Below are 25160 nucleotides of genomic sequence, written 5' to 3'. Positions count from 1 at the left end.
CCCTTGGGCTGATGGTACCAAGTCATCACATGGCAGTCACCCCATCAAATGTGTTCACTTACAATGCATTTGCAGCATCCTACTGCTGGATTTCTTTCTGTCTATATATAGATAAAGCTTGATACTCCAGCTAATGCTTCCTTCTTCACTGAACAGGGCTCTCCTGGCGAGCGCGGTCCTGCGGGATCAGCCGGCCCGATAGGCTTGCCAGGGCGACCTGGCCCCCAGGGACCTCCAGGACCCGCTGGTGAAAAGGGAGCCCCAGTAAGTACCAGTATAAAGGTTAAGAGCTGTGGGTCAACTAGAAATGTGCGTAGTAGGAAGCTGAGCGTGGAGACATTCCCTGGGGTAGGTGTATAAAAGATTGAAAAAAAAAAAAAGAAGAAATTCAATTAGGAAGGAATTTTCTCATCTTGGGTGCATCAAACCAGTGAATGTTAGCTGCTCAATCTGCCCGGTTTGGGACATCCGTGCTATCAAAAACGGATGTGATCCCAGGGACTGAAATGTCTTCAGGCAATGAGAAGGGATGAGGACTGAACAGGTAAAATGACAGCCAGTGTGACCTCTTAGTGACAAACAGCCAGAGGACAGGCCTCTGGGCAGAGGAGCGAGCCAACCCCATCACCGCTGACAAGGATGCAACAGCAGCAGCGATTTCCACTGAGCCTAAAATCCTTACCCTTACTCTGCCCCGGCCAAGGAGCAGCACAGGAAGGTGCCGCAGAGGTTTCGGCTCCGCTTCCCGGGATGCTGCATGCTGCCGCAGCATCGGTGTTGCCAGGCATCCCGCTGGCGCCTGCGGAAAGAGCTGCTCTCAGCAGGAGCCCGAGCAGAGCGCGGCTGAGCCCTGCCATATGGTCCCTCTCCTGAGCGTTCACCAGCCAGCCCGCGCAAACTCTCACGTCTTTCGCTCCCCAGGCACGCGCGTGAAATGTCACGTGCGGGCAGGGGAGAGTGGGCTGGGATGACTATTTCTGTCCCTGAAGAGCACAGCACCGTGACAGTCCCGAGGAGGAAGGCTCTGTGCCTCCGATTCACTCCCAAATGGTTTTGCCAGGGACTTTTGGGTTGCCTGCCTCAAACTTAAGCTCAGCTTCAGAGCCAGCAAAATGAGCAAGTGCTGGTACCACTGATTTCAAACTAGATGAGGACACTTATGGTGACTGATTGTTGTTATCAAAAGTGTTTATCAGCCACTGTATTCCACATTTGCTGGCTTGTTAGAAACTCCAGCAGCTAGTCCAGAGGCAAGAATTCCCTGGTGAATCAGCTTTATGAACATCTGTCCTCCCAAGTACCTGTATGATGTATCAGTGGATAGATGAATAGGCAATTTATGTGGCATCTAATTATTTAGAAGAGAGCACCCAGGATTCAGATGCAATTAAATTATGTACAAGGAAACTGAAAAACATCCACTGTTCAGTTCTGTAAACAAACAAATTCAACTGAAGGCTCCAGGTCTGAGGAATACAAGTAGATGTTTAAGCAGGAGGCCAGCAGAGATTGCTTTATTCACTTCAGGTGTTTTCCTTTGTCCAGAAGCTCAGGAAGGAGCTCGGGGCCTCCTGAGAAACCCCCATTAGTTAGGGAGCAGGCAGTGAGTGCTGGAACAGCCGGGACCAGAATCAGTAAAAACTGGCTTGTGGGAATAAAAATTATTGAGGTCTTGTTTGTCATCCAGAGAGAGATGGCAGAGGGTTCAGGTTAAATCTGATTATATTGCTACAGCAGTGAAATTGCAGCTGTGATCTGGGTATTCAGCGTTTGGATTTGTTTGTTCTTTCTTTATCTCTGGAGATAGAAATTTTGTCTTGTTTCAGACCGCGAGCACAGAGAGCCTGATGAAATATCAGCTGGAAACCGGTTTTGCTGTACATGCCCATATAGTCAGGGGTCATTAGCAGCTGAATAAAATGTTAATGGGATGTAATGGGTTGGTTGGAGGGTGGAGGAGAGCTCTGTATGACCTGCCTGCTCCTTCTGCTTCCAGGGCGAGAAGGGTCCCCAAGGACCGGCTGGCCGGGATGGCATCCAGGGCCCAGTGGGACTCCCAGGTCCAGCAGGTCCTGTTGGCCCCCCCGGAGAGGATGGAGATAAGGTGGGAGCAGCTCCCTGCTGTGCAGGGTCACTCTGGGGAGGAACCAGGCCACATGCCCCATTGCCACCGTGCTGACCCGCTGCTTGCACCGCATCGGGTTGGGTGTGCTGCTGGTTGTAACCCGAGGATGTTTTATGGCACTGACAATCCCATGAGATCCGCAGCGTCCGATCTGGGGAGCCGCAGGCAGACTGTGCTGTGTGTGCTCTGCCAGCCAAGCCGCTTCCTGAAATCCAGTTAGCCTCCCCCAAAACCTGTAGCAGGTGGCCTGCCGGTGGGTGCCTGGCCTTTCCAAATTAATTACCTTTCCCCACTCTCATTAAGCCCCTCTGGACTGGAGGATTCTTAGAAAACATTACCTGGGACGAATCACTCGTTGCTGCTACCAACGTCTGCAAAATGATGCTTCTTGCATCACGTGGCAGCTAAGGAAAGTTTTAGGATGTAAAAGGGTTTGGTTACACCTGGAGCGGCCAAATCTCTGGCCTTTTTCAGAATGTTCAGGGGTATTTCTGTGGGAATTGGCATGTTTGGGATGAGGATGCAGACACACTATTGCTTGAACGTTAAGATATGGAAGTGATCACCAAGTGAACTAACTGTGCCCCTTTGTACCTGGCAGGGCGAGATCGGGGAGCCTGGCCAGAAGGGCAGCAAGGGCGACAAAGGGGAGCAGGTGAGTGGGGTGGACGTCGTCGTAGCTGCTTCCCTGGAGGAGTGTGGTTATGTTGTGTGACTTGCTGGAAACAGAAAACAATATCATTTTAGTTTCTTTCTATCATTGCTTCATCTTCTCCTTTGCTTCATGAAATACTCACATGATGTAAAAAAGAGCGAGTGCCTGAAGCGTGAGCCTCCAGCTCCCAGGAACACACCCAGATGTTTCCGTGTCACTCATGTACTGTGTAAATATCTGTGAAACATTAGCAGCCCTTGCTATTAAAGTTGGGTGTTTGGCTGTAGTTCTTCTAGTTGCTTATAGCACCCTGAAGCACCCTTTACGTGCCGCTTGGGCCCTGAGGAAAATAAATTACACGTCAGTATCTAGATAGAACGGAGTGGTGTTGCTTTGCTGGAGCAAAAATGCGTTTGGACGTGTCTGCTGTGCCGTTGGCACCAGGGCTGAGGGATGCTGGTGTGTCTGGGGAGACTTGACCCTGTCCTCCCTCTCTGTTTTGGGAATTAATGCGCGTTTAACAGAGGCTGCGTTGAAGGGCATCACCTTTCCCAGGTGAGTTTTTTTTCCTCTGTGCTCCTAATGGTGACATTGCACTTCTGTTTCATGACAGGGTCCACCAGGTCCTACCGGCCCACAGGGTCCAATTGGTCAGCCTGGCCCAGCTGTGAGTATTGTCCCCTGTTGGCAGAAATCCCCTTTCTTGCCATAAACTGTCCTGGGAAGCACTGCAAAGATTGGCAGTTTCTGCCTGGCACTGTTGATGCCCAACGCATGAGTAGGGCATTGCTGCTGGCTGCGGCAGGAGGTGGTGGGGATGGAGCTTTGCATCTGTGTTTTGTATTTGCCAAGCTGTGTTAGACCCTTTCCTTGTAGGGTGCTGATGGAGAGCCAGGTCCCAGAGGACAGCAAGGCCTCTTTGGTCAGAAAGGTGATGAAGGACCCCGAGGTTTCCCTGGTCCACCTGGCCCAGTGGGCTTGCAGGTAATTTGTAGCACCAAGGGGGAGGTCTTAGGGTAATGAGAGCTGGGGCTCCACCTGAGCTAAACTCATGCCCTCCACCTCCACAGGGCTTGCCTGGACCGCCTGGTGAGAAGGGAGAAACAGGTGATGTTGGGCAAATGGTAAGGTGCTTTCATACTTCTTTGTCACTGACGTAGACATTGCTCCAAGAAACATGTCTTAAATTTGTCTCCCCTTTCTCTCAGGGCCCGCCAGGCCCACCTGGACCCAGAGGTCCATCTGGACCACCCGGAGCAGATGGTCCTCAGGGTCCTCCTGGGGGAATAGGAAATCCTGGTGCAGTAGGAGAGAAGGTAAAGCATCCAGACAAACCCGACTGAAGCCTGCAGGAGTTTGCTACAATGCTCATGCGGGGGCTTTGCTGTGTCAGCAGAAAACTCAGCACCCTGCAGAAATATAACTGTGCTCGTCTCCTTTCCCCTCTGCAGGGTGAACCTGGTGAATCTGGTGAGCCTGGTCTTCCCGGCGAGGTTGGCCTCCCGGTAAGTACGCTATGGGGTGGCTCTTGCTCTGATGGAAGAGAGCTTTTCTTCAGTGGTGTCCCCTGAGGAGCTGGTTGAAGGCATGTCAGAGCGGCATGGGTGTGGACAGGGCTGCAGGGACTGAACCAGCCACGTCCTTGGTTTGACTATCGGGCGACACATCGCCATGTTACTGGGTATTTATAGTACAACGTTTAGTCACCGAATATGGGCTACCCACGACCGAACAACATGAACACCATTTAGTCTTTGTGGGAAGGGACTGCTAAATCATGTCCTCATGTTTCGAGATACAAATAGAGCTTCTTTCTCAGAATTGATTAAGGGATAATTGGAGATCAGTAAGTTGTTTTTCTGGATAATAGAAACACCCTTTTTCTTTTACAGGGTCCTAAAGGTGAAAGAGGTGAAAAGGGTGAAGCAGGTCCCTCTGGTGCTGCGGGTCCACCTGGCCCCAAAGGTCCACCAGGTGATGATGGTCCCAAAGGCAGCCCTGTAAGTACCCCCTCCTGTCCAAGCAGTGCCTTCTTGTCTTGTCCAGCAGAGATTTCTGTATGAAAAGATGCTTTCCAGAGATTTTTGTGGAAATGTGAAATAGTTTACCAGCCAGAGAATTGCTCCTCTACTGATATGTGATTAGTCTCCTTCTTTAGGGTGCTAACGAGGAAAAGACCCAGCTGTACCGTATCTTCCAGCAATACTTGAATTATTAGTCCTTTTTGCAGGCTATCAAAAACTCACCCCTATGGAGAGGGCCTGCAGTGGGTTTAATTTGCACTTGAGCTTATGCATTGCCAAGGTCCTCCGCACCAGAGTGAAGCTACCAAAATAGTGTAGAAGAGATTTATGTGAATCTGGGAGTTGTACCTCTCGGGTCAGATCCCTGCTGATGCTAATTGCTGTAGCTCTATTGAAGCCTATATACTGATTTATACCAGATGACAGTGGTACAGTATTTATCTTGCCGGCTTCTTTGATGCTTGCTGGCTGAAGAAATTTATTATGCGATAAGCAAAGATGGCATGAAACAGCAGAGGAGGCAGAGGAGTTAGTCATCTCTCTTAACAGATGGGTTTTGGGGATATCGCATTATTGGTTGAAGCCTATTGTCTGAACGCTGGTCTCAGAATCATTTGAAGTGCACAGCAGACATTGTATGGAGAAGAATGGTGAAGTGTTTTAGTCATTAAATGCTTTGAGAGGATCTTCATGTGAGAAATGTTACACATCACGTAGTAAGCAAAAGCAAAATCTTCTAATCTGCGCATTCCCCAAAGCTGCGAGGATTTCACTGTTACTTGTCCAATGTATTTATGAAAAACTAGATTAAAGTCCCAGCGTTGACGCTGGAGCTTTGTGTAGTCTGGATGCAGAGCTGAGCTGGTGGCTGTGACAGGGTGAAATTACTGAAGATGCAAAGATGGGATGTGATCTGGGATTGTGTTTGAGGGTAGGGAATTGGGGTTTTGCTCCATACGGTGACTCCCCATGTTGTCGCTGGGGTAACAGGTACTAGTGCTCTGCAGTTCTCCAGATGCAATATCTTTGACTTGGGGATATCCTTCTTTTCTCTTTACAGGGTCCAGTTGGTTTCCCTGGTGACCCTGGTCCTCCTGGAGAACCTGGTCCAGCTGTAAGTGTTTGTCTCACAGAAGGGCAGTTAGGTTCCTCCTCTTGGTTTAGTGAAATACGACTGTGTGCTGTTCATTCACCAGCAGCTCCTCTGGCATTTACTCTTCCATTACTTGGGAAAGAGTAGGAAGTCCCACCATAAGACTTTGACCATGCTACAACCTTTGGGGCAGTAGCTATATGAATGCTGCTATCCACAGTATTTGACGCAGGATGTTTGCTGTTGCCAGTGTTCCCAATGGGAGATGGGAAGGGATGGTGCCTGGTGACATGAAGACCAGCTTGAACCACACCTTCTGCTGCTGTAACACTCTGCTCAACTCTATTCATACCCTAAATAACGCCTGCTTATTTCTTTCTTCTTCCTTTTTAGGGTCAGGATGGTCCCCCTGGTGACAAAGGTGATGATGGCGAACCTGGACAGACTGTGAGTAACTGGATAGACGAGATCTGTTCCCCATTAGTCCCCACGGTTTCTATGTGCAGGTCCAAGGACTTTTGACACAGAAGGACATACAGCATCTAATTCCCACCAGCTTCCCCTGCACTGGTCCCCTGATGCCTGTCTCTCCTGTCTGTGTCAGCCTGGCTGCTGCCGTCCAGGCTGCTCAGCGATACATCCTGAAAGCAAAAATTCACTTACGGAAAAACAAAATCTAGTCTTTTATTTTAACTTTGCCGTGCCTTATGGTATTTCATGGTGGGAAGGGATAAAACAAGATACCACCTGCATCCCCGAGGAGGTGTCAGGAGTTGTACTGGCCGCCCACGCCTCGGCTTAGCAGAACCTCTAGATCTTGACTCGAGTTTTACATGTTTGCTCCTCCCTCCCGTGTCTCATGGTGCAGTTATGGCTTGTTCTCCTCCCCTCTCCATCTAGGGTTCCCCTGGTCCCACGGGAGAGCCAGGCCCCTCCGGACCCCCCGGGAAAAGGGTAAGCTGATTGTTCAGGAGTATTTTTCCAAATGTATTTGGATTGACTTTTTGAAACTAGTGTTATTACTAGGCCTACAGTAAATGCAAGGCAGTAGTGTATAAAATAAATCTGATGCGCCATCCACAGCCATTGGAAATTGATGGGAAGTTGTCAACCAAATCCCATGGATTTTTTTGAGACTGTAACATCGAAAAGAAAATACAAGTATGAGGTCCTCCTGCTCTTCCTGCCTTGCTGGCAGAGCCTGGGGATTCATTTAGCAAGAAGCTAATTTAAAAAGCTTTTCAGAGATATTTGTCTCCATTTTGTCTTCTTCCCTGGGGCTGTGGCATCATTTTGCTAATTTCAGTAGACCGTTTCAGATCAGTGTGATCTAATTGTGTTTTGCATCTATTTTGTGCTTTTTCTAGGGCCCTCCTGGTCCGGCCGGTCCCGAAGGAAGGCAAGGAGAGAAAGGAGCCAAGGTAAGAGCTGAATGGGATTTCACTGCTACCATGTCCTTTGTATGCCAAAACGATCACCTTCTGACAACGTTGGTGTTTGAAAGGCAGCGATTTGATTTTGCTGTGTGTTACAACAAATAAGCCTGAATTTGGGGCCATTGGCCTTAAGTCTAAGCTTATGTTTCATCTTTTAACAAACTCTGTGGAGATAATTAGAGCTTGGTAAGGTCATGGGAATGTTTTTCTTGTTTTGAAATGACAAAGTGCCATATTTGGCAATTTAATATGTTGTAAATAATACAGCATGCACAGCCCTATGTCCTGTCCCAGGGCACACACAGCATTATTAGGATGGTGATTATTTTGGTAGGGGTGGTGGGGAAACGTAGGAGTGAGATTGCAAATTATAGATCCAATTGTTGCGGCAGCCGCAGGAACGCTGATGGTGGAGGGTGTCTTCTCCTAGCTCATCTCCCAGGATGGAACCAAGGAAAGCTTCCTGCTCTGGAGAGCTTGCAGCCAAAGAGCCGTTCCTGCTGGAAATCAGCAGAAATAGGCAAGGCTGAAAAGTGAAGAAGTTTGGAGACTTGTCCTCAGTGCATAAGGGATAGGGAGCAGTAGGAAAATGAACAAACAGAAGGTTCTACATGCTTTGCGTGGAATTGCATTCACTCTGTGACATCGTGGCAGCAGCCACAGTGTATTTGAGAAGATCGTTTGATGCCCCAATGCAAATTAAACCATGCTGCTTCTTGAATCTAGGGTGAAGCTGGTTTGGAAGGACCTCCTGGGAAGACTGGCCCAATTGGTCCCCAAGGTGCTCCAGGGAAGCCCGGCCCCGATGGCCTTCGAGGAATTCCTGGTCCAGTCGTGAGTATTCCCAAACCGAGCAAAGTCTGAGAAAGCTTCTGGGCAGGGTTGTTCTTGGTACTTCACTGTAGCCCCTCTGCCTTGGAAGATGCCTTTCTCCCAGTGTAACGTTCTGTCTGTGCTTAAATGCCTGACAGCAGATAAAACATCTTTAGTGGAAATAATATAGTGATGAATATCATCTCCCAGCATGTTTTATTTGAGTCTTGGTTCGGCTCACCCACTCTCCGGGGTAACATTTCCATGAGCTGCAAAGTCCCTTTTCTAGTAGAGATTTGAGTACGAAAGGAACATAAATCCTTTTGCCTTTACCCACCTGCAAGAAGCCAGGGCAAACGTTCCTTGGCACAGGGACCAGATGAGGATGGCTGAATAATCTGAATAATCCCCGCTGGGAGCACTGCTGTTGTGAATGACGGGTTTGAGGGAATTACACTGTTTTACAGGGTGAACAAGGTCTCCCGGGATCCCCTGGCCCAGATGGTCCTCCAGGCCCAATGGTATGTCAAGACCATCAAATTCCATGAGTTTTGGAAATGGGTGAATGCATTTTACATGAATTCATTCTCTCTTTTGTTTTCCGCCCCCCATCTTCCAAAAGGGCCCACCGGGTTTGCCTGGTCTTAAAGGAGACTCTGGTCCTAAAGGGGAGAAGGTGAGAACAGCACGCATGATCTCGCTGCGTGACCTGGTGTCCATGTCTGGGTGTGGGGAAAAAAAATGTCATTGTAGAGGGGTCCTGCAGCTGGCATGACAAGGCTGAGGAGTGTCCCCAGCCCTGTATGATCTCTCTCATGCTCTGGAAGCTTCGGACATATCTTTAAAGGAGAGATGGAGAGTTGTGAGTGTGGCCCAAGGGATGAAGCGGGTTGTGCCGTGGGTGAGCGTGTGCCGCTGCCCGTCTGGATCCAGGGCTGGGTTTCCCATCCCTATATCACCAGCACCGATGGCAACGAGGAGACATGGAGGATCTGAATGTCTGCATTCCCCTACGATGGCCCTTGCAGTCCATGGCAGCTCTAGTTGTCAGGGCTGCCTGAACGCAGGCGCTGTAGCAGAGGCCGTAGGGCGGTGCAGACACCTGACTTGCTTTAGGGCAGGATTCTCAGTCTTGTAAAAATTTATGTGGTGTATGTTAGCACCCGAAATGAGCAGGCGCTCCAGTGCAGCAGTTCTGGTTCTGTATTTGTAGCATTTTCTGTTGCAAAAAGCCAGTGCTTTTTGCTGCTCTGCCACTTCCAGGTGTCAGGGATAGCTACAAACTCCTATCACCTTAGATATTTGGGTTTGTATCTAGAAATGTCTTTGCTGGGTAGCTTTGGCGTTCGGTTACCTCCGGCAAGAGATCATAATTAACATCTGCTGTTTTCCCCTAGGGTCATCCAGGTTTAATTGGTCTTATTGGACCACCGGGAGAGCAGGGAGAAAAGGGCGACAGAGGTCTCCCAGGCCCCCAGGGCTCAGCAGGACCCAAAGGAGAACAGGTAAATATTCCATAAGACCTTCATGGAATGTGCTTTTGAGCTGTGGGGTTTGCTGCCCTTGAGCAGGTACAGCATAGCAGAGATGGTCAGCCTTGGCAGGAGACTCTTGCTAATTTTTGAGGAATATTTTCTATATTAATGTGGTTTATTCTACATGTGAAATGTAGAGATGCTCCAAAATGACCCATTTTAGTGGAAAGCAGATTCTCAAGGGTTGTATGAAAAGAGTTGAATAGACTTGGAGGGATGGTAACATTAAATGTGCACCTAGAGGACTGAATTTTAAAACTATGTGCCTAAATAAGATATGAGATTCCCTGGTCGTGCTCCTGTCTGGATTGTGCACATGCTTAAAAAACAGTTAAAGCTCCAGATTTGAATGGAGTCCTCCAAAATCTGTGGGCAGATGTTAGTTGTGTAGTTATAAACCAGCATTGCTGCATGCAAATCAATGTTGTGCTGCTTTTATTTTTCAGGGTATCACAGGTCCTTCTGGACCAATCGGACCTCCAGGGCCACCAGGATTACCGGTATGTGACAAATAATTTTCTTTTAATTCCTCGGGAGCTACATAGTCCTTCTGGAGTCACCTTGGTGCTCCCAGATACACCTAGCACGGTCCCTCTGGCCTGACCTTGTGTGAGGATGCTGATGAGAATGGGTTTGCCCAGCTGAGCCCATTAAAATAACTTGAATGAGTTACAGGAGTACTGGGGGTGACGCGTGAGCCGAGAGATGGGCCCAGGGGGCACGGCGTGATCGAGGCAGGGAAATTAGCCCACCCTGTTTCTCTCTCCCTTTCTTTTGGATTATCTACAATCACACGGTGATTTTTTTGTACTTTTTGCTATTTGCATTTTTTTTTCACTGGATGCCCAAAGGCTGCAGCCTGCATCCTTGGGCAACCAGCACTTGCTGTTGCTGGGTGTCCTTAGCACGGAGCCAGGATCAGCCCCGCATTACGGTAATCACACAGCAGCTCTTCCAGTCCCCATCCGGGCAGGAGTGTGGAGCGCTGACACAGATTGGTCTGACACAAATGCTTTTTGTATGTTAGCAACTAAAAGCAACACCAAACTCAAGTGGATGTGAAAAGTGGAAACAGAAAGGAAGTGAATTTAAAAAACCACCTTGTATAACACTACTCTGTCTCTAAGGAGAGACTGACTTCTTCTCTGCTAGGAAACACACTGACTCCTTTTTGTATTTTTCTCTATACAGGGTCCACCTGGTCCCAAAGGTGCTAAAGGATCATCAGTGAGTATAGACATTGTTAAACGAAGAGGCTGAGGAGCTCTTATTAAGTGCATAACCTGCTGCGACTCCTCCGCATCAGTGGCATTAAGGCAATTAGCCAAAGACGACTGTAGCAAATGAAGCCTTTTCAGGCTGTCTAAGCCCAGAAATTCTAATTGGGAAAGGTTTCTGTTGCACACACTGTACTTCATTGAACATCAGTGCAGCAAAGATCATAAGGAGGAATCCAGTGCATAGTCCTTAGGAGAAAACCTACTGCTGTAAAGCGGAGGGTATTAAAAATAGACTGTGAAGCGGGAGGTGGCAAGCTGAAAAGCAAAGAACTCGGTGAGAAATGCGACACTGAAGCAAGCTTCATGTTACAGATCTCCTATGCAGGCAGCTAAAAATTCCTCTTGGGCAACTTCCTAATGTCTTTTTCCCATGCAGAATTCAATGTTTTATTAATTTTAAGATTTTATTTGATTTACAAAACTGTTGAATTGATTTGGAGAGTTAACATTTTCATGCATTGGAAGATCCTTCCTTTTCTGTAGGAAGCCTAAGCAAAATTTGACTGTATAACCCAAGCATTTGACTGATCTTTTCTTTTACCTAAGCATCGAAAATAACCAAAATAAACATTTTCTTGGGGGGGTGCAAGGAGACTCCTCTTGTGTGTCTGAAGGGACAGGAAGAAAGTTTTTGCCACAAGAGACTATTAAAAGAAATAATGTTTGGGATGTGATATAAGTGACAAGTGCTTTTTCCTGAGTGACTCATTGTTTTTCCCTTGTTTTTCCACCCAGGGTCCAACAGGTCCAAAGGGTGAATCGGGTCTTCCTGGGCCCCCAGGGCCTCCTGTAAGTAGAACCCATTACATGAAGTGGGAAACAAGGTTCAGATTTAATGGGTGTTGTAATGTGAGGAAGTAGAAGGTTTCTGGACAAAGACTCAGCATATCAGGAGTCCTAGCGATGGATTGGTATCTCTTAGAGATGCTGGGGAAGAAAGCAGGGGGTGCAGGGAGAATTTACTAATGGGAAGATGACAGGAGAAGATGGACCCAATGTCCAAGCCCTGGTGGCCAGGGTTTTTATCAGTACCATCATGGATGCTTTACATGTCTAGTGTGTATCTTGTGATGCTGCTTCTCAGCGCTGGTGGCTGCTTTGGCCGTCTCTTCTGTCTCTTCCCTACTGCCAATGCAGTGAGAAGTTGTATCTTCTTTTCCCACAAATCAGGGTCCTCCTGGAGAAGTCATCCAGCCACTGCCCATCCAGTCTTCCAAGAGGACCAGGCGAAACATCGACGCCAGCCAGCTGGTGGATGATGGAAATGCCGACAACTACATGGACTATGCAGATGGCATGGAGGAAATTTTCGGTTCGCTGAATTCCTTGAAACTGGAAATTGAGCAAATGAAGCATCCATTGGGCACTCAACATAACCCAGCGCGTACCTGCAAGGATCTGCAGCTCTGTCACCCCGATTTCCCAGACGGTGTGTCCCGGGACAGAGGGGGTGCGGGGAAAACGCTGTGGGTTTCCCAGCTCCATGCAGTGAATACAAGCGAGTGCAGCAAGAGAAGTAATTTGGGGAGTCCCTGGCCCTGGTGCCCCATGAGTAACGTGGCTGATAAAGAAGGAATATGTAGAGAAGAGTTGGACTAGATAATTGTTGTAGGTTCCTTCCAACTGAAATATTCTATTCTATTCAAAGAATGGGGATATATGATGAAAAATAGCTATTCCTATAAGGTGTCACAGTATTATGTGGAATCAGAACATAACCAGTTTTCCAAAAAATACATATAAATAGTAGCCTATGGCAGAGATGAAACATCCCTGGTAAGATGGTTGCTGCAGTGCCCATCGTCCTTCCTTCACAGTGCTGATTCTTTCTTCCCTTCTCTTCCCTCTCGTGCATCCAGGTGAATACTGGGTGGATCCTAACCAAGGATGTTCCAGGGACTCTTTCAAAGTTTACTGTAATTTCACAGCTGGTGGAGAGACTTGCATCTTCCCTGATAAGAAATCTGAAGGAGTAAGTCCACACAACTTTTCTTTTTCCCCTCTACATCATGGTGATAAGAGATTGTTTCCTAATATGAATATTCATAGTCAGTTTCAGGAGAATTGAACAATAGCAAGTAAGGATTAAAGATCCAGAACATTTCCTTGTTACACAACATTGGCTTCTAAAATAATACGGAATATGTTTACAAAGAGAATTTCTTTGAGTAAGTCAGATTTAAACTGTGATTTAGGACAAGTCTTTGATGATTTCCCAAGCATAATAAATGCTAAAAACTTAATTTTTTTTTTTTTACTTTGCTTTACGAAGGCAGAAGTGTGTGTTGGCGCAGGAACTGCGGCTCCCCGTGAGCGTCATTTAACTCATTCCTTGTCTTCCATCCTGCAGCCGGGCTGCCGCTCCGCTGTCTGCGTGCATAAGCACCGCTGATTCCTCTACCCTTACTGTATCTTCAGGCAGAGCAGATAAATGTTTATCTCCTGTCATTTTTTTTTTCCTGGTGTTTCTTGTGGGTATTTGGTTTCCTAAATGATTGCAGGTAGCCTCAGCACTCTTCCTGGCACCGATGCACAAGGCTGATTAAGTTATTTGTGTAATGATGTGCTTAGCTCAACCATACTCGTCATTTTTGTCCTGTATCCGTGCGCTCTGTTTTCTGGAGCTGCATTCCCTGATGCCTTGGGACCAGCTCTTGCACTGGCCGTGCAGAAACTCTTGGGAAGCGGCCTGGGGGAGCGCTCTCAGTGTCACAGTTGTGTTCCAGCTGGGTTAAGGTGCAGACAAAGCTGTTCACTCCAGTGGAAGCCGCTTGCCTGCCGAATTTCCTCCACCAGAAATGCGTTCCAGCACAGGACAAATAACATGCAACATCAGTCTTCCTTGAGTTTTGTTAGGGCTGTTTAAATAGGAGATGGATTTCTTCTCCTTTGCATTAACTTGCCATGGCTCTCCTCAAAATGTTGACAGCTAAAAAAACGGAGTCTGCCCATGATCTTAGAGCTGCTCAGACTCCTGCCCACGCTGACTCTGCGAGTGGCTCTTTGGCCCCATCTCATCCACTGTGGAGCTGCTTTGCTGACCGCAAGCTGCGATGCTCCTCAATTGCAAATTGTGCTACGCTTTTTCAGTACTGTCATAAATAAGAAAAAGCTTTTTCCATGTAGAAGAATGAAAACAGCTACCAGACCAGCATTAAGTATTGGCTGAGTGGTTTTATTACAAGACACAGCAGAGAGCAGAATTTAAGCCATATCCCCTTTCAGTCCATCCTTAACACAGCAGAAACACCCTGTCTCGCTTTATGGTTCACATATTGGAAAGGAAAGGACAATCCCAAGACACCTATATATAGGTTGGCCATTTTTTTTTTGGAGAGATTTACAGCAGAGGTGAGGGAGCTTGTGGGAGGGTAAGGAAGCAGACGGCAGCCACGCTTCTTCCTTGTGCTCTGACTCAAAAGAAGGGTTTCATCTGCTTAGACAGGGCTGCCACAAAGGATGCTCTGGCAGCACATTTCTTGTCAAGGTCACCCCCTGCGTCGCTCCAGGTAATTGGAGCTCCATCATGTGTGATGGTCCGGCACCGACTGGGGAGGATGCGCTGCCTGTGCTGCACCTTATTGCTGCGCAAACACAGGAGGCAGGCAGAGGCTTTTCCTTAATCACACTCTTTGCCTTTCCCAGCCCCACAGCATCTGGATTTGACGTTAGAGCGACAGCAGCCTTCTCCGTTATCAGCATTGCTTTTCCACCCTAGCCCTCCCATGAAGATCAATGCTTCTTTTACCATTGATTCTTCCTTTTTTTCCCCCCTCTATCTTTCCTTTTATCTCTCCTGCCGATAGACTGCATTGCTGGTTTTGCATCCAAAGTATCTCGGAGGCAGAGATCGTTAGCCCTTAGCAAAGGAGGCCGGTGCCATGGCAGCGCTGGGCACCCGGGGCAGCGCCTTCTGCTTGAGCTCTGCCTTAGGGCTCTGCCGACTGGTCTGGTACTGGTGTGTAAAGATTAAGAAAACATTTTAAAGGAAGTTGGACAGTTTCAATAAAACATGCAGACTCTGCTTGTGGAACTGAATGTAACTTTTTTTATTTCTTTTTTTTTTTTCTTTTCTTTCTCTCTTTCCTCCTTCCCGTCCACAAACTAGGCTAGAATTACTTCTTGGCCAAAGGAAAACCCAGGCTCCTGGTTCAGTGAATTCAAGCGCGGTAAACTGGTAAGATGCATCTTGGTGCTTTCTGGTTTCTTTAACCCATGTCATATTTTACAGAGTAAAATGGCTCGTTGGCCCAAAGAACAGCCTTCCACATGGTATAGTCAATACAAGCGGGGGTCTTTGGTAAGTGGCTAACCTTGGCCCTCTAGTCTGAATCAGAGCACGTCATCTGCTTTGGTATGGCCAGACCTGTTGCACTCTGCATGCTAGACTAATAACCATCACGAGTCGCAGTAAAAACATTTAAGGTGGAATACTGAAAAAGAAAAAAAAACCCAACGGGGGCACTCTTTTCCCCATCTGCTTGACTGGAGACTGCTTGACCTAGGAGCAGCTGATGAGCTTTCCCCTGCGTTGGAAGGGGACGCGCTGATGTGCTGGGGGACCCTGCAGAGCTGGAGCTGTTGCAGGTCTGTCTCCGCAGAGCACTGCGGGAGGGCTGCATCCTCCCAGGAGGGCTGTTGCTGTCTCCTAAGCAGTTCCCATTACGGCAAGGGCAAAGTGGGTGTCCCCGTGCTGCCGTCCCCCAGCAGCGTAGCCTTATCCCGAGAGCTGAGAGACCCCTAACGTGATGCTTCAGCCCGGAGCTGGGCATGCTGCTGTCGCAGCCTGTGCTCGCTGGTACCCAGGCTGAGGTGGAGAGCCTGCACATCTCTGCTCTGGGGCACGTTTTCCCCAAAGCATGGATTTCGTCTCCCACACTGGAGATGAGCCACATCGAGGGCTCCCACCCCACCCCCGGAGCTTGGGAGACACGAAGTCACTGGTTTAAAGGAAGATTTCAAGCCACGTGCGTTTGCCAAGCTTGGTGGACAGGAATTTGACTTAGTCGCAATTAAGGATTTCTTCAAAGGAGAATAACTGTCGTAAGGTCAAACCGTGTTTGATGCCAGCAAGCAAGCAAGACAGCAACACGTAAAACAGAGAAAAAGCTCTGGTATTTTGTCCTGTAACAGGACGTTCACGTCGTGAGTAGATTGCTCCCACAGAGCTTGAGCCCTGGTCAGAGATGTCAGAGCAGCAACTGGTTAGTATAAGCCAGGTCTCCTTAAGCAACAGAAATCTCCTGCGTGTGCGTCAGTTCTTCTAGGATTAGGGGGATGCGGATAATGAGCTCAGTCAAATCAGAATTAGGAAAGAAGGAAACATTCCGCGGATAAAACCGACCTGTCCCTGAAAGCAGGAGATTCTCTGATGTACCGCACCGAGCTGCCTCGTGCTGTCGTCCTCTCCCAGGGCACCGGTTTCTTGCAGTGCCCCAAACTTCCACCTTAAAAGGCAAACAACAAAGAAAATCACCGTGTTGTTTTCCTAAGCCGCATTTCATTGCCACTAAACACATTTGCTCTGATTCTGCCCACAAGAAGGATATGGCTTCTGCAGCTTTTCTGCATCCTCGAATAAGGCCGCAAAGCCAAGGCTTCAGCCTCGTAGCTCCTTGGAGGGCAACTACTCATAGCTTAATTACAGAGCACTTCATCAGTTAATATTACGAGTGCCTCCATTTCTCCGTGTTCTTTGCTTTTTTTTTTTCCCCAGTCTGTTTATCAGCTACATTAGAGGCTGAAATGCCAACCTAGAGCTTAGGGCCCATTTTTTTTAAATAGGAATTTCAGTGCTACTTGGAGTCTTTTGTTCCATCTTTCTGTGTTGCCATTTTCTTGCTTTTTTACCTGTCCTGCTTTTCTGTTTGGAAAAAAAGCCACCAGCACGTAGAAGACCTGCCTAAGCAAACCACAAAACTGTTAAATGCACAAGCCATAAAAGTGAAGTTTGATCCCCCCCCCCAAAGTACCTCTCATTTCGCCCCAGTCGTTACTTGGAACCATGAGACTGGTAAACTGGGGAGATGTTTACCTGGATCCAAGATCATTTGAAACCCGTGTGTAGACTGGCAGGATGAATGAGTTTGAGTTCCCCTCTGGGTGCAGCGTTGCTCCTGTTACTCCCTGGAGAAGGTCCCTGGTGCCTTTCCCCGCAGCCTGAGCACGGTCTCTTGGGGGGCTGAGCCCATAGGGATCCCCGAAGCCGAGGGGAAGATGTCCACATGGCTGCTCAGCGCTGCTGAGAGCGCGGGCTGCTGACGTGGGGGCTCCGTATGAATCTCAGCGCTTGCACGAGGTGTGCAGCCGTGACGATGCTTGCTTCTTCTGGGGATATCTAAAGTAAGAGGGACACGGTAAATATGAAATACAAAGAAACCGACTTACTTTGATGCTTCTGCACCATCATTAATCAATGACATGGAGTACTTGGAGCTGATTCCTTTCCATTTCTCATGATGCAGCGAAACTGCATTTAGAGGGATAAAAGGGTTGCAGATGTTTTCTTCTGGACTCTGCTTTCCTTCTGTGTGTTACACACGATTCCCAGTAGCTCTAACAAGGCCTGCCACCCATCCTGTCCTGTTATCCTTCGCAGCCATATGGCATCTGCCACAGGGAAATACTATCACAGAGAGAACAGGAAAGGATTGATTTTTACAAAACCGTGATTCCCCTGAGCAAGCCTTCTGCGCACAACCAGTTCCCAGTGGCTCCAGTTGCAAAGCGGGGACAGGGCTTCAGGCAATCTGCAGGGGCAGAACAGCAGTCGAGACCCCTTAACAAGCAGTCAGGCTCCCAAAGCAAGCACTGATTGAAATAAAAGCAAATAAGAGAAGTGGATCCTGCAGATCAGTAGTGCCGCCTGTCATCGGGTGCGTGCCAAGCAGTTGGCATTTTGTGTCCCTCTCCTTCCACGTCCTGGTGGTTTTCTGGTAGCTCTTTTCCTGGCATGCGTGGCTCTCTCATGGTCAGTCATATTTAACTCTCAGGAGGACAGTGCAACAGTATCCTGACAACCGGTTGGTATATTTATTTATTTTTATTATCTTTTTATTCATTATTTTATTGTCTGGTTATGAATCTTTTCTACTGTTTGCAGCTTGCACCAATGTTTCGTGGTACCTCGAAGAATGCTACGCTGTTTGTGTGCCTGTATTTTTCTCCTGGTCATTTCTAAAGAAACCCACTGTCCCTAGAGGACAGTCATGAAGAGCAGCTCTGGTAGCTTGGCCACGGCTGAAGATGCCACCTGAAGTACAGTTAGTTTATACACACAAACTAGCTGTCCCACTGCGCGTTTGCTTCCTTGGTTGGGGTACGAGAGAAAGTCCCAGAAAGTCCTGAATCCCCTACATGCTGGAAGTGGGTTTCAATAAATTGTGTTTTGCAGAAATATCTTTCTAGACACCATTCTCCTCCAAGGGAGAAGAGGAGCCTGATGTGCAGAATGGAGCAGATCTTGTGCCAGTGCAGCTCTGTGTTTCATGACGTGCCCTAAGGGCAGCAAATGCATTTTCCCTTTAGCTGAGCGTAGCCTTGCCGACCAGGGCAGCACGGAGTCCTTATCAGCAGGAACAGGATTGCTGCAGATTAAATGCAAAGATTGCTTAAAAGCCAGTGTGTTGGTGCCCAGGAAAAATGAGTGGGAAATACCCCAGTGTGTGCAGAGCAAAATATCCGCAGCAGTCAGAAAATCGAGCCTAAAACTCTTACAGAAATGTGCTTTCTCTCTTCTTCAAAAGCTGGAGAAGTATGCTCAGTATTGGCTTAAACTTGAGACATACATCCCTAAATTTGCTTAGCACTGCACCTTTTTGGAGCCAGGGCTGAAATCCCCCTTCCTTTCTCCTCCTACCCTGCGTTAGCCTTATTTTTTTAGCTCACAACCAGCAGGAGAAATAAACTGCCCTCGGTAGCCATGCCCTGGCCGCAGGAGGGCCAGAGCAGCGCTGTGCCCATAGCGTGGCAGGAGCAGTGTCTGCGCCCCGGTGGGGTGGTGAGACCGAGCCCCATGCACAGGGTAGTAAAGATGGATGAGACCGGTGGTCCTCGGAGCCCTCAAATGTGTTGCATTGCCCCTAACTGCCCAGTGTTTCCCCTTCTCCGCTTCTCATAGCTCTCCTACGTGGATTCAGACGGGAACCCCATCGGAGTGGTACAGATGACTTTCCTCCGGCTCCTGAGCGCTTCGGCCCACCAGAACATCACTTACAACTGCTACCAGTCCGTAGCCTGGCACGACGCCACCACCGACAGCTACGACAAGGCTATCCGCTTCCTGGGCTCCAACGACGAGGAGATGTCCTACGACAACAACCCCTACATCCGAGCTGCCCTCGACGGCTGCGCGGTACGTGGGCAGAGCTGGTCTTGGCCAGTCCCTGCAAAAGGGGTCAGTGCTGGAGGCGTCTGTCCCCCTCTCCTGATGTCCAGCACTGTCTGCCTCGGAGCAAATCGCCTCCAAATTTCCTGTGCCCATTGATGGAGTAGCCTTGAGGATTGTCCCCAGCATGGGAGACATCGAGCTTGCTCTTCCCTATGTTGCGAATACTTGATTCCACTCAAGCTCAGGGGAAGCCGCAGCACCTCTAGAAACCAGATTCATTTGCTTTATTGCTGGCTGTGTGTAAAGGAAGGGACCTGCCTAAAACCACCGGTTGCTTTTAAATGTCCCCCTTGCCTTTGCTTTTACTCTGTTTACTCACGTGGGGAGAGGCAAGCAATGATACTCAGTTGCGTATGAGTTTTGCAGGCTTTGATAATAATTTTTTTAACTGCTTTCAGGAAATCTTGGAGGCAAATCGTTAAGGGTTTGACGTTGGGTTGGTTGGTTTTTTTCTGGGGCACGCTGCTGCGTGCAGCCCCAGGAGGGCTTTGGGCCGTGCTGGGCACGGGGTGCATCGCTGCATCGCCCCGGGGCTGGCTGCAGCGCCCGGCTCCAGCCCGGCACCCCCTGAGCTGCCAGAGGAGCCCCAGCACGGCGCTTTGGTTTGCTCTGTGCTTGCAAGCCCCTGCTCCTCACAGGAGCTGCCTGTGCCCTTGGGAAAGGACAAACCAAAGCAAGGCCTCACTCCGTACAGCAAAATGCGATGATGATGCTACGGAACGTAGGAGACAGAGCTTTGTGTCCCTGCTCCCATTTCAAATGTGACTTTTAGCATTTTCCTCTCTAGCTCTGTTCCCCGTGACTTTTTTGCTCAGAGCGCAGAAGCAGGCGTTACGCTGCAGCCCTCCTGTCCCCACGCAGCCCACGCTGCTCTTTGCCTTCGCTTTGGCCACGAGCAACAGCCCGAGTTTCCAAAGGGGCCCAGCATCCTCCCTTTGCTTCTGCCTCCTTCTGTTGGATGCCTGATTCAGGATTGAGCTCTGAAAAATCTGCCCTTAGGAGCTAAAATTTTGGCAAAGCGGGTGCTGCTTGCATTTATTTTGAGACCCAGCTTGCTGGTGTAAAAGCGCGCATAATTCTCACCCTCTGCAACTGCAGCGCTTGAAGCCCACAGGACAGAAAGATTGAGATGTTTGACAGAAAAAGCCCTCCACATAATTTGAGATGATGAAAGTGGGTCTGTTCTGGCACATGCACATTTTTTATTGTAGGAGCAATGAGGAAAATCAGACTAGAATCACTTCTTCTTTTAACACTCTCACAGAGAGGGAAAGGGCAACCATCCTGCTTCTGGAAACACTCAGAAGCCGCGTGGGGAAGTTTATCCTCAAGTACTTCATATCTCCTGTTAACGCAATGAGTCCTTGGTAAAAAGTGCCTTCCTCTCCCTTCCCCTTCTTAAGTCTTAGGGATGCTGCAAGATCACACATGGCACGTTTTAAGGCAGATGTGCCTGCAGAAAACCCTTTTGGTCTCAGTGATCTGGTGCAGGTGCCCTGCATTCCTCTCCCTAACGAGAGATGTTTGCATGGAAAGAGGACAGTAGCTCCTTCGAGTTTATTTGCTTGGTTGCTTCCCATAGGTGGCTGTTAGCACAGCCAGTCTCAGTGTTGCAAATAAACGCCTGTGGCGAGAGCTAAAGCAGCGAGAGCAACAGGGGCCTGCGGTGCAGGAGCACCAGGAGAGGCTGAACGAGCCCCTGGTGCGATGGTGGGGCACAGAGATGTCGTCTCCTGGCTCAGAGCTTTGGGCATCGCTTCCAAACTGGAGTGCCCTAGTCCTTCCTCTCTGCTAGAGACGTTCCTGTAGGCTGTAAAAAGGAGGTAAAATATACCGAGGGAGCTTATTGCAGCCTTGCAGAAAGAGGCTCTGCACCTCCTCTATTCTTGTACCTGTACCGTCTCCGGTACCCCGGTAGGTCATCCTCCCTGAACCACAGGCAGGGTGTTTAAGATTGAGCCCTATATGTGAAAAATGAGGTTGGGCTGTCGACACGGCGTTGCCGCAGAGGTCCTGGGAAGACCCATGCTGCGGCCGTGAGGGAGGCTGCTGCAGCCGGCGCCAGCGGATCTCCAGGGCTGATGTTCAGACCATTATTTGAATGTGTTTTTCCTGATCTTGCAGCCCTTTCTCAGTAGCTGTGATATAGCCTATTCTTCTGAGACACACAAATCAGAGGGTAAGGTAGAGCTAAAAGCTGCTCTATAAATTCATTTGTTTGTGCAGCTTTGTATGCCCTCAGGTGCACTTCTGCTCCTCTAATAATTATTTATATTTTTGAAATAACTGTATGGCTACCAGGCACGATAAAAAGACAACATCACCTTGTGAATTCCATCAAACTTTAAATGTGATCTTTTCGGTAGCGCTCGGATAATAGTCGAACTAATATATTCAAATTAAATCGCTCGTATTTGCTCAACAACCCCTGCGTGTCCTCGGGGAGGCAAAACAACTATACCACAGCCACAGCAATTTTACCAGGCTCCTGTTCTAGCTCTGAGATGTGCTGACAGCAGAGTTAGCGTCTTTTGATCTGCATGGCAGCAGCTTCTTCTGCTCCAAAGTCTGGGCTCAGGACAGTCATCTCCCAGGGGTTTGCTCAGTGGTCACCATCCCACTCGAGAGCATGTCTGCTAAATCTGCAGGGCAAATGTGGGTTTGGGTGCTGGGTGCCTCTAATTCAGCTCAGAAAATGCCTGGGCAAGGTCTCCACCGTATTCCTAGCTGACGGATGAATGCTCATTCATGATAACTTGCTGTTGTTGGGTTGGAGGCATCATCAGAGCTCCTCTCTCTCCCTCTTCTCCTCATCAGGCAAAGAAGGGCTATCAGAAGACAATCCTGGAAATCAACACACCCAAAGTAGAGCAAGTACCTATAGTCGACATCATGTTCAATGACTTCGGAGAAGCGTCACAGAAATTTGGATTCGAGGTGGGACCAGCTTGCTTCATGGGCTAAGAGCCACCTGAAAACTAGTCTCCAAATGAGCAACCTCGTAACCTCATTGCGCCATTTAAATAATTAAAAAAAAAAAAAAAAGAAAAAATAGTTCCTTGTCACATGCACGTTCTGAAACTGGACAGCGATGGGTTATTTTTTTCCGTTTTGTTTTGTTCCTCGTTTTGCCCAAGTTCCTCTGTGCCACCGCACCCAGACATACTGAACCGTCGACTGAGAGGACCGATCCCGCGACAGACGCAGAATCGCATGACCGACCGCTGCACGCGTGGCCTGGAGACCTGTCCCCACGCCGCCGCCACCGCTGTTCCCACCGCTGCTGCTCCACAGCCGCCGAGCGGACCCCACCGCCATCAAAGACTTCTTCTTCTTCTTGCAACGAAGCGATACCGAGTGCTTGCCTATACATTAGTGTTTGTTTGTTTGTTTCTAAGGAAAAATGGAAAAAACTTGAAACTCCTGTGTTCAGCTTGACGTTGAAGTCTCGGCAGTCCTGGCCCCAATTCAGACCCTGCCGAAGCTCATTGGAGGCATTTTGTTGACTTCCACGAGATTTGAATCGGCTCTAGCAAGCAGACGTCGTGGCCATTTCCAGAATTTTTAATATCTCCATTGAATTGCATAATTCTACGTTTTACAAAATTTAACCCCATGAATTTGATAGCTAAAAGTCACACTGGGCATCTCTTTCCCATGTATTAAAGGTGCTTATATTTTTGTATGTTTGTAAGTAAATATTTGTATTGTATATTATTTTAAATGTTTAAATGTTTCTGGCTTCAAAACATGCATGTGACCCTGTCTGTATTAAAACCACCACCCTTCCCGCCACCGTCCCAGCCAAGCATCCACCTGGGAACGAAGACGGTGGCTCACGTCCCCACCGCTCGCGCCTCTTCCCGAGCCTGGATCTGGAGGGCCTTGGAGTTACGCCCAGGCACGAGTCTTTGCAGGATGAGGGCCCAATGAGTGGCAAAGCAGCTCCCCGAGCCGCAGATGCCTTTTGGAATGATTCGCTTCAAAATAAGGAAATTAAAGCCACTTTTTAACAAGATTTCTACAAAACCCTGATCTAAAAGCAGGATCCGCTTTGAGTGTCCGCCTTTTTATACGCTTGCTTACCTTAACATACAAGTTTTAAATTAATTCTTCTTTTCTTCCTTCAGCATTCTTTTAAAATAATAATAATTAAAAAAATCCATTCCCAGCAGCAGATTGCAGTGGCAGGGGAAATCCCTTTGTCCTCTCTGAATATAAAGTGTAAAAAAAAAAGGAAAAAAAAAAGGTGCTTTTTATTTTTACATGTCTCTGTGGTGCTATCTATTTGAATAACTTTAATACAACACTGGTGATACCCTGCCATTGGCCAATCTCCCTCCAGCCTTTGCTGTTTAGCCACTTTCAACACAGACTGCAGGCTTTTGCGATGGTCTTTGATTATAAATGCATGCCACCTTCATATTTGTTATGTAGAAGACCCACTCCTTTCCTTAATTGTATTGCGGTAGCTTATACGATCCATGTAGAAAAAGTATTAACTGTGCTTACATCTTTTTTCTTTTTTTTTTTTTTTTCTTTTTTTTTTCCCCAAGAATATTCATGCATTTTATATGGTGGTAACCATACCAGATTGTACTCAGTTGCTGAATGTTTGTGGTGCTAATTTATGTATTTGTTGGATGTCCTGACGCGATGCTGAAGCCGTGTGGGTGCCTGCCCGCTGAGCGCTCCCGGGAGTCTGCAATTTTCTTGGTCTTCCCACGGTGGCTCTGCCAGGATGGCTTTTTATTTTTTCCATGCAGTGTTTTCAGCTCGCAACCTGCTGACACCATCTTCTTTTTCCGTTTGTTTGTTTGTTTTCTCCCTGGCCGTTTTCCTTGTTTAGATCTCTCGGCTGGAAAATAGATGTTGCAGGGTGCTTTTTTTATTATTATTTGGCCTGGCGTATTACAGCAATGCTTGAGCCAAGGGGGGTCTTTCACCAGAAAGGAAAAGACATCACATTTACTGTGAAGAAAAGCCTATATATGATGTCTTTTCCCCCCCTCCTTCCCAAGCAGAGAGCAGCAGCATCCGAGGAAGGGAGGCAAAGCCGTGCTGGAGGGAGCGGTGATGCCCCGCGGTGCTTTTCGGTCTGGGAGAGCCGTGTCCATCCATCTCCCTTCTTCTGTGGTGTTCTCTCATTTTTATTTTTTTTTTTCCACTTGGGGGGGGGCAAGAAAAAAAGGTGCTACCTTAAAAACTGCAGACTCCGGCAGCAAAGCAGTGAAAAGGAGTATATAATAATATATAGGAGAATTCAGCTTCTCAGTCACCTTGGCAAGAGCCTTGTCCAGGAACAGTGGGAAGGTCAGAAAAGGTTGCACATTCCTCTCTGCAACAGATAAGCCATATATTGATGTATGTACACACGTGTGCGTCTGTCTAGGTCATGTGATTCTGTTATAAATTTTCATCAAGGGAGCTTTTTTCTTTTATTTTTCCTTTTATTTCTTTGCTTTAAGAAAAAAAAAAAAATTCCTCTGTTGAATTCCACAGTGTTGTAATTGTACTGAGCTCCAAACTGTTCCGATTTCCCCAGACCACTTAGCTACGGTATATTGCAATAAAATTACTACTTGTATTTGCAGACATTCTTTTTGTGTAATTTTATTTCCCTCCTCCCTTAATATATATGACTTGAACAAATGTTGATAAGAAAAATAAAACCTATGGAAAAAAATTTTAGTACATAAGGCCCTTTTTAAAATATAGTGTCAAATGACATATTGTACATTTCTTCAAAGTCCAATAAACATGTCATAAAATTTAAGTGTAATGCCCATAAGAGCTATTTTTAAATATTT

General features: G+C 47.9%; 1 protein-coding gene across 2 annotated transcripts in view; it reads left to right on the top strand.

The window, feature by feature from the left end:
- COL5A1 (collagen type V alpha 1 chain) overlaps positions 1 to 24950 on the top strand; it is a 162812-nt gene extending 137862 nt beyond the window's left edge. The window contains exons 42-66 of one of the 2 annotated variants that reach the window (XM_072882942.1): positions 157 to 264; positions 1997 to 2104; positions 2727 to 2780; positions 3394 to 3447; positions 3657 to 3764; positions 3851 to 3904; positions 3989 to 4096; positions 4232 to 4285; positions 4673 to 4780; positions 5865 to 5918; positions 6291 to 6344; positions 6798 to 6851; positions 7265 to 7318; positions 8060 to 8167; positions 8614 to 8667; positions 8769 to 8822; positions 9544 to 9651; positions 10128 to 10181; positions 10873 to 10908; positions 11697 to 11750; positions 12132 to 12390; positions 12821 to 12933; positions 15193 to 15261; positions 19081 to 19314; positions 22168 to 24950. In XM_072882942.1, the coding sequence (XP_072739043.1) occupies positions 157 to 264; positions 1997 to 2104; positions 2727 to 2780; positions 3394 to 3447; positions 3657 to 3764; positions 3851 to 3904; positions 3989 to 4096; positions 4232 to 4285; positions 4673 to 4780; positions 5865 to 5918; positions 6291 to 6344; positions 6798 to 6851; positions 7265 to 7318; positions 8060 to 8167; positions 8614 to 8667; positions 8769 to 8822; positions 9544 to 9651; positions 10128 to 10181; positions 10873 to 10908; positions 11697 to 11750; positions 12132 to 12390; positions 12821 to 12933; positions 15193 to 15261; positions 19081 to 19314; positions 22168 to 22314 (2262 nt within the window). In that variant the 3' untranslated portion in view covers positions 22315 to 24950. Of the gene's footprint in view, positions 1 to 156; positions 265 to 1996; positions 2105 to 2726; positions 2781 to 3393; positions 3448 to 3656; positions 3765 to 3850; positions 3905 to 3988; positions 4097 to 4231; positions 4286 to 4672; positions 4781 to 5864; positions 5919 to 6290; positions 6345 to 6797; positions 6852 to 7264; positions 7319 to 8059; positions 8168 to 8613; positions 8668 to 8768; positions 8823 to 9543; positions 9652 to 10127; positions 10182 to 10872; positions 10909 to 11696; positions 11751 to 12131; positions 12391 to 12820; positions 12934 to 15069; positions 15139 to 15192; positions 15262 to 19080; positions 19315 to 22167 lie in introns of both variants that reach the window. The other variant, XM_072882941.1, reaches the window with a different exon arrangement.
- The last annotated feature ends 210 nt before the right edge of the window (positions 24951 to 25160 follow it).

This window comes from Ciconia boyciana, chromosome 18 (assembly GCF_034638445.1).
Source record: "Ciconia boyciana chromosome 18, ASM3463844v1, whole genome shotgun sequence".
In the NCBI taxonomy this organism is placed as follows: Eukaryota; Metazoa; Chordata; class Aves; order Ciconiiformes; family Ciconiidae; genus Ciconia; species Ciconia boyciana.
This window is presented reverse-complemented; position numbering and strand designations above follow the sequence as displayed.